The sequence below is a fragment of the Micropterus dolomieu genome, linkage group LG20, assembly GCF_021292245.1.
Source record: "Micropterus dolomieu isolate WLL.071019.BEF.003 ecotype Adirondacks linkage group LG20, ASM2129224v1, whole genome shotgun sequence".
Lineage (NCBI taxonomy): Eukaryota > Metazoa > Chordata > Actinopteri > Centrarchiformes > Centrarchidae > Micropterus > Micropterus dolomieu.
The window spans coordinates 15,703,501-15,712,273 of record NC_060169.1 but is presented as its reverse complement, the minus strand read 5'-3'; the positions used below and the strand labels follow the sequence as shown (position 1 = coordinate 15,712,273).

The window sequence follows — 8,773 nt, the reverse complement described above, 5'->3', positions numbered from 1 at the left end:
AGGCACTGCTCATCACCTGTCCAATACAGTCTCAACAGTGAAGCATGGTGGTGGCAGCATCATGCTGTGGGGGTGTTTTTCAGCTGCAGGGACAGGACGACTGGTTGCAATCGAGGGAAAGATGAATGCGGCCAAGTACAGGGATATCATGGACGAAAACCTTTTCCAGAGTGCTCTGGACCTCAGACTGGGCCGAAGGTTTACCTTCCAACAAGACAATGACCCTAAGCGCACCGCTAAAATAACGAAGGAGTGGCTTCACAACAACTCCGTGGCTGTTCTTGAATGGCCCAGCCAGAGCCCTGACTTAAACCCAATTGAGCATCTCTGGAGAGACCTGAAAATGGCTGTCCACCAACGTTTACCATCCAACCTGACAGAACTGGAGAGGATCTGCAAGGAGGAATGGCAGAGGATACCCAAATCCAGATGTGAAAAACTTGTTGCATCTTTCCCAAAACGACTCATGGCTGTATTAGATCAAAAGGGTGCTTCTACTAAATACTGAGCAAAGGGTCTGATATTGTGATATGTGATATTTCAGTTTTTCTTTTTTAATAAATTTGCAAAAATTTCTACATTTCTGTTTTTTTCTGTCAAGATGGGGTGCTGAGTGTACATTACTGAGAAATAAAATGAACTTTTTTTGATTTTTGGAAAATGGCTGCAATGAAACAAAGAGTGAAAAATTTAAAGGGGTCTGAATACTTTCCGTACCCACTGTAAATTAAATTCAATACCATATATTACTCTCCAGCTCCTGGGCCTTCGTCTCAGCTATTCAACAACAACACTCTCCCAGAACTCCCCTCTGTTCCTGACACACTCCCCACGTCCTCCTTCGGCGGAAACACCAGCACCTCGGATGACATCGACTTTGACGATTTAACACGGCGATTTGAGGAGCTGAAAAAGAAGACTTAATTGCTATGTCCCTGGTCTAGAGAGACACACACACACACACACACACACACACACACACACACACACACACACACACACACACACACACACACACACACACACACACACACACACACACACACCGATATACATACACAGACCTGTGTCGTCACCTACGCAACTCAGAACAGGAAATGGAAAATTCTCAAGGCTCCCAATCAGATTTGAATAGTTTTCCTCCCCCTCCCACGGTGACGTAATCTTAGATAGATATTTAACATGTATTCTTACCTCATTTATATACATAGGACCAGCGTACTGAGGCTGTGGTTACTCACAGAAAACTAATTTCAGTTGGTAGTACCATTGAGTGCCACATTTTAATTTCTTTCTATGCTACACATTATATAAATTCTTACGTACAAGCATGCAGGTGTTGACCCCTGTTCTCTCATTTAAGGTCACGCCGGCTTTTAACTTTTCCCATTTGTCTGAGTGATGTACTGTATAATCAAATTTAGATTTTAAATGTTGTTTTTCTCGGGGGGGTTTCGGTTTGACCAACATTAACAGTACATGCCTTGATTCCATTTTGCACACGCTGTTTCGCTCCAATCTTCCCCTCTGTGTCACACAGTCCTGTCTCAGACCTGTCTAACAAGTCGAACTGGCCGCCCAGTTTGGTGTGGATCTGACAACACAGGCTACAGGTTGTTTCCGAGGCGAGGCTCTCAATACCCGACAATTTCTTTTGCCTGAAGGTATTGGGACAGATAGAAGCCATATTTTCAGTATCTTGCGCAGTCATGTTTTGTCACTGTGGAAGGGACATTTTAAAACACTCCTCACATGTCATGGTTTATTTATACCGGGGGGGGAAAGTGTGTGTGTGTGTGTGTGAGCCCTCCAGGAAAAGTGCATGGTGACACACACGTTACAGGGGTGGTGGGGTTAATTAATACAACAGTGTATGGAAATCTGTAAAATAATACATCTACAATGATAGAGCTATTTACACGAATGATTGATCTGTACAGCAAAAAGAGTTTGGTAGTAGGGAGTGTCATCAATATTTGAAAATTTGTTTTATATACAGCATCTAAGGTTGGGGTTTTTTTTGCCCTTTTGAATGTCAGTTTTAACAAATAGTTGCACTTTCTTTTCATTGAAGTACTTCATTTTCAAGCAAAATGTGTGCAGACAAAAGCAGTCATACAAGAACTTAATTTGATTGATTAGATGTAAAAATTGACCTCAGAGGTAAAAAGTTTGTGTTGTCCTCTGTGATCGTGTGTGCATGTTTTATGCTGTATGTGCACCACTGCATTTGCCTTAGACCCCATCTCTCATCAGAGGCTGTGCCAGTCTGTACCAGGATTTTGCATTTTTGTTACCCATCAAGACTGGGAGCCTGCTGACTGCATTGAGTGTCAGTTGATTAGATTACACTTTTCTTTATTTGCTTTACTCAAACAATTCTCTGAAACCTGTTTGGTTAAAATTTGCAGATGGATGGTGGCCTTTAAAAAATATTCAGCAATCTCTGGAAAGCACTTTGAAAATCTTTCCAGCTGGTAGACAGAGAATATTATTAGGTTTTACGTGTTTTGGAAAAAGTAGAGAGATTAACACTACAGAACTGTGATCTGCTCACTGTCTTTTCTATGTTGGACTGTTCTTTCATGCATAAACCTTGAGACACCATGGTGTCATGTTGCAAAAACAGGATTTTTTTCCACTGTATACTAAAATAACAATTTAATAAACGATTATTTGGAACTGGAAACTAGTGAGATTTTTACACTATTTGCTCTTAATGTTGACAACACTTGTTCTTTGCAATGCTGTAATGTCAAATGGTAACCAGCAGGGGTCCTCAGTGGAAAGGTAAAGAATTACACCGAAAGAGGAAGCGCTTGAGTGGCGGTAACCTACAAAACCTTTACAGATGAAGTACAATGTGTGTCATTGAAGTTTCATGTATGTTATTTCAGGGTAATCTGTTCACCTTCATGGATCATAATACTTCTGTCTTGATGGTCCTTCATGATACTGAGACCTTACCTGCTCGCATCCTAATATCTGACGATACTTTCAGAGACAGTCGAATTTCGCTCATAAGCTGAGAGAGATCTGCAGTTCTGGTGAGTTTGTTGAGCTCATTGTGCAATGCGAAATGTGGCATTTGAAGATGAGAATTTTAGAAATAATATCCACTAGAATAAGAGGATGAGAGTCTACTCATTTGATGTAGTCTTCTTTGGGGACTGTTAACTAATAACTGAACCAATTTAGGTTGAACAGAGGCTATTTCATTTTACTTTACACATGACACTATTCTATTCAACATTTATTTGTCATTAACGTGTGTTTCTTTGGTTGTACATTATAATTTTATTCCCATGGTATATCTGACTTGATATTTTTCAGTCAAGTGGAATTCTTTTGGGGTTTTAAGAAGAGTTAAGGAAAAGGGGAAGTGTACCAGAGAAATTATACTGAACATTAGACCTTTTATAAATATATTTTCATATTAATTTCTCTAAGTCACTGGTTTTGTGTGTTTTTGTGTGCTGGAGGTCTTATTCTTACTGAACCTAGTGAATAAAGTGAATCTGGGATTAAGATATTTTTAAGAACCCAGCTATTAATACTTCAGATACCAAACCAAACCCAAGATCAGCAGCAGAAAGGTTACATGTCAGACATGTAACAACTGAGAAGAGAGTCCATTTTACATAATCCACCATATAATTCTGGTTTCAGTACTCAAACCTAGTGTGTGCTGAAGACGTTGCTTTCTGTGAGACTGATTAGGACATTATAAGCTATATAGGTCAACTGTTCTTTAAAGCTAGCTTTGTTGAATAAAATAAATTGCATCTGTTTACATGACATGCATTTGACTGACTCTTTACAATAAGTGCATTCAACCTTTGTAGGAATAAGAGCCAGATGTCATCAAAGATGTTTAAAATATAAGTGCATGGTTTGATTTTTAAATATGCCCTGGTTACATCACAATTCATGGCCAGGGTATCTGAATTTGTGGTCCAGTGACCCTGACAGATTCAGTCCCTTTTCTTCATGTAATATGATTTCTCCAGGCTCCTAAAAACATGACAGCAAACTGACATAAAGAGCGAAAAAAAAAGCACTGACAAACTCTTCATTATTAGTTTGGAATTACTGTGGCATGAATGTGGGTCAAGCTGTGCTGCTGGAGTCAAGAAAATGAGGGCTGCTGATACAGTTTGTGGTGTGAGCTGTCTGCCAAAGCTGAATGTTTCTTTCACGCGTATTCAAAGTTTATTCCACTGAAACGAGGCATTCTGCAATGGAAATAATCACAAGCAAGCTTTGTTGTTGGCTTATCACACCAGTGTTGAGAGGATACGTGATCGTTGTACTGATCTTCTGTGTCGTTTGTGAGATCAAATATGGCCTGTCCAATGCCGGTGATGTAAGTCAGTGAAGTAGGTCGAACACTGCTTTTTCAGTAGTGATTATAAATAATTAGAGAGCAATCTTTTTTTTTATTATTGCATTTTATACAAATTTTGATGTGATTACCACAACATCAAACATATGTATCTGCTCTACATGGACAAATGTAATATTGGCTGAATGACAAATAAATATCCACTTTTACAAACACACAGATTTTTGAGTTAGGCCATTCAGCAAGGTACTTAGTGTAAATAGTGTACAACTGCTAATGCTGAAGCTTGGTTTATCTGAAAGGTTGTTAAGAAAAAAAACTGAATAAGTTGAATTAGGAGTGGTGAGGAGGGATTTCACATTTTACTCCAATGATTTGGCATGTTTGCTTTATTTTTGTTCTTTAAATATCTCTATATATCCATTTTGTAATGCAGTATAGAGGAGGAAGTGTGGGACATTTTTTTAACATAATAGTGACATGGAGGCAAAAAAACAATTTGTAACAAAATAAAGCTTACACTTGTGGAATTTCAATTGAAATCATAATATGATATTATGTCATCATAATGGCTTTTGGTGCATGATGAGTTTTGTATTAGTAGTATTCACTGTCATCATATTGTGGAAATTGTAGATGCTGTAATTGAATTTTTATCTTAAATATTTATGTAGACTTATCAGCTACTGTATGTTTGCAGCTCTTTCAGTTAAAAGTCACTAACAGATTAAAAACATTAAGGTTTTGATAGAGATCAGTTTATTCAAGTTCACGCATACAATACAGACAATATGAATAAATAAAAACAATAAATAAATCTGTCGTTTATGATTAAATAAAAGCACAGAAGGTCTAAGACAGGACATTAAAGTGCCCGCAGACCCGCTTGTATCCCCCAAACCCAATGCACAAACTTGACAGTAGTTAGATCTGCTACATAAATCATTCATGGAGGACATACTGAATCACATATTAGCAGGCATGTATGATGAAAAGTCATGACATGCACCGTCAGCATGTTTTACAATGTGATCAATTATAAATTAGCTCCCATATGTGCAATTACATAAAAGTGATGATGTGTCATGTCACGTTGAAAGCAGTACGCTGCAGCTGTTTCGAGTCTTTGAACGCTGACCATATGACTATTTTCAAAGATGCTAATAGTATATGATTTGTGCCAACAATAAATATCATTTTAATGCAAAAAACATACAGGATATCATGGATAGTAAATTACTTGAAAAAGTAACAACTTTGACATGCAAGGAAAATAGTTTTTTTTATTACCCATTTACTCTGACTCACCATTTCAGAAAACTTTCTCAGGCATTGGAAATGTACACGTACAAAACACCAGAATGTGTTATGCAGTTGTTATATTCAGAAAGTAAACTTACTTCCAGTAAGTGCAAAAGAGTGTTTAAGAAGCGAGGGTGTCATGGATTGCAGCCCATTGGATAAGACCGCTTATCCCGGTAAATGCAGCTTCCTCACAGTGTGTGCCTGCCAGAGTACAGACTACACTTGTGTTGTTGCGCTGTTAAACGGAGAAGACAGTGCAGTAAGACTCCCAGTACCTCACTTCTCAGTAATGGAAGGAAGGATGCACTGATACACTTAAGAGAGAGAAGTCACTTGAGAGGAGGAGAAAACTAAATGGCTCACTAGTTTAGTTGTCAAAGCAAATATTTTACTGTTTCATATGCATCATTACATAAGAGCTCTCAGCAGTCAACCTGAAAGGATGTGGAATGGATACCTCTATCTGCTTTATGAATAGGTAGTTTGGACTAAACAATTCATGTGATAAATGAAATTTAGAGGCTGTTTATCCCTGCTTTGGATTATCCTAAAAGGCCGTTCTTTCCACTCATGTTTTTGCTAGTTTGTAGTATTTCAGTTGTCTGATGTTTTTGTTTCAAGTGAAAAGCTTAAAAGAACTTTTATTTTGATGCAAATAAAATAACTGAAACCAGTGACTTATGCCCTTTAGGGATATATTGTTGTTTAATTATTATTATAATTCTGAAAAAAGATTTTAACCTGCATTAACTCAGTACAGATAAATACTTTGCATATCTATATCATGAGACAGTTACGTAGGAGAGGCACAAGTGAATCAAAATTTGCAAATAAATTCCCGCATACTGGTCTAACTGGCAATAATACATTTATTTGTGACACTTCAGGGCTAGACCTTCATCAGGCAAATTCTTGCCTGTGTGCGGGACTTTATTTGCAACCTGCACAAACAGAATTTCTGGCCACTTGGGGGCAGCAGAAACAAGCTGTGAACACAATATTGACATATCACCTTAAAGGGGCTATATGTAGTTTTCTGTGGCCACTGGCCGTGCTTGTTTTAGATCGCAACTTGGTATGTGCTCATTCACATGCTGGAACTCACAAACGAGCAAAATCCGACACACCGGGAGAGAGAACAGAGAACACACAGCATGCTGGAAACCCACAAACTCCCACTGCAACGTTACAGTAATAGTTTATCATCTTAACGTTGAACTAATCAATTGTGACATAATTATGTTACATTGACTGCATATAGTTCAATTAGACATGAAATATCTGACTTAGCTTGCCTGCCAATAAATTTGTGCATCTTACAGCTAAATGTATTGGATGATAATGAAACGGTTAGTGAGTTGGACTGAATATTATAAATTTTTGCCACACTTTATGACAGTTTACCGCTGTAAGTAACATTACTGTAGTGAATGGGGCTTCTACTGTGTTGTTGTCCTGTGCCATTATGTTGCATTATTATTATGTGGGTCACGTAAGTTAACAGCGACAGTGCAGAAGCTGTCTACCTGAGTATCGGTAAAACGACAATAAATCTAAACTGAACATTACAAAGCAAACCGCAGCAGATCTGTGCTAATGTTAGCTGGCTAATGTAAACAAATCACTCCACGTTAGCTTTGTAATCTTGCTGGTTAAATCAACACTTTGACATAAAAACGGTGGCACACAGGATCGTAATAGGTCGTGAGGTAATTTGGAAAGTTATACAACTGCACCGGATACCAGTTACCAACTGGTCAGCGTTGACGTTATCTAACTTGAGTCAACTACTGTAAAGCACAATGTCACAATATATTCACATGCTTTGCAGTTTAGTTTACCTGTCCAATAGGATGAAAGAAAACTATGGTTCAGTTTTGTCGGTTTCAAAACAAAGCATAGGTCTCTCTCTGATTCAAGCCTTTCCGATGCGACTTCAAACTGATTTTCATTTGGCCTGACTGGCTTCAACACATAAAACTTTGTTGGTTTGTATCCTCACATGGAGTTTGTGATGGAGTTTGTGTTGGAGTCTGTGTTGTGCTGGGAGCATGTTTTTTTGTTTTGTTTTAGGGAACTCCTTGTCGTTAGTGCAGTTAAATTAAAAAGCTACATATGGCGCCTTTAAGCTGAAAATGGTGAACATGTTAGCAAAGTGTCTCCACCAGCTCCTGAGGGAAATATCTAGCTCTTTAGCTGCTAAATGTTCCACTATGTTCACCAGCTAGTCACCAGCTCTGTCATTGGTACTGCACAGGAAGTGTACAGTTGGTTTTTAGAGCTTTTTTAGAGCTTTTTTGCTTAAAAACAGCTGCCTGCCACATCTGAAAGTGCTATGAAAGTGAACCAAAACAAAGTTACAGTGTTGACCCATTGTTAATGTAAAAATATTGATTGGTGAAAAGGTACCATGCTGTTTACATTGCAGTACTAAAAAGTATTAAAGACAAAGGAAAGAGAGCTTCAGAGTGTTTACATATTGCTTGAAACATTGTTCATAAAGAGGTGACATGACATTTGAGCACAGTCCTTAAAATACACTCACCTAAAGGATTATTAGGAGCACCATACTAATACTGTGTTTGACCCCCTTTCGCCTTCAGAACTGCCTTAATTCTACGTGGCATTGATTCAACAAGGTGCTGAAAGCATTCTTTAGAAATGTTGGCCCATATTGATAGGATAGCATCTTGCAGTTGATGGAGATTTGTGGGATGCACATCCAGGGCACGAAGCTCCCGTTCCACCACATCCCAAAGATGCTCTATTGGGTTGAGATCTGGTGACTGTGGGGGCCATTTTAGTACAGTGAACTCATTGTCATGTTCAAGAAACCAATTTGAAATGATTCGAGCTTTGTGACATGGTGCATTATCCTGCTGGAAGTAGCCATCAGAGGATGGGTACATGGTGGCCATAAAGGGATGGACATGGTCAGAAACAATGCTCAGGTAGGCCGTGGCATTTAAACGATGCAATTGGCACTAAGGGGCCTAAAGTGTGCCAAGAAAACATCCCCCACCCCATTACACCACCACCACCAGCCTGCACAGTGGTAACAAGGCATGATGGATCCATGTTCTCATTCTGTTTACGCCAAATTCTGAATGTCTCAACAGAAAT

The 8,773-nt window shown here is 38.7% G+C and overlaps 2 protein-coding genes across 5 annotated transcripts in view; one reads left to right on the top strand and one right to left on the bottom strand.

Moving 5' to 3' along the window:
- The window catches only part of ist1 (IST1 factor associated with ESCRT-III), a 7,576-nt gene extending 4,887 nt beyond the window's left edge, over nucleotides 1-2,689 (top strand). For 2 of the 4 annotated variants that reach the window (XM_046033078.1, XM_046033075.1), the window contains exon 10: nucleotides 758-2,689. In XM_046033078.1, the coding sequence (XP_045889034.1) occupies nucleotides 758-924 (167 nt within the window). In that variant the 3' untranslated portion in view covers nucleotides 925-2,689. The remainder of the gene's footprint in view (nucleotides 1-757) is intronic. The other 2 variants (XM_046033076.1, XM_046033077.1) reach the window with 2 other exon arrangements.
- A 2,486-nt stretch (nucleotides 2,690-5,175) lies between these two features.
- pkd1l3 (polycystic kidney disease 1-like 3) overlaps nucleotides 5,176-8,773 on the bottom strand; it is a 17,112-nt gene continuing 13,514 nt past the window's right edge. Inside the window, exon 24 of the mRNA XM_046033255.1 lies at nucleotides 5,176-5,885. Coding sequence (XP_045889211.1) covers nucleotides 5,839-5,885 — 47 coding nt within the window. The 3' untranslated portion in view covers nucleotides 5,176-5,838. The remainder of the gene's footprint in view (nucleotides 5,886-8,773) is intronic.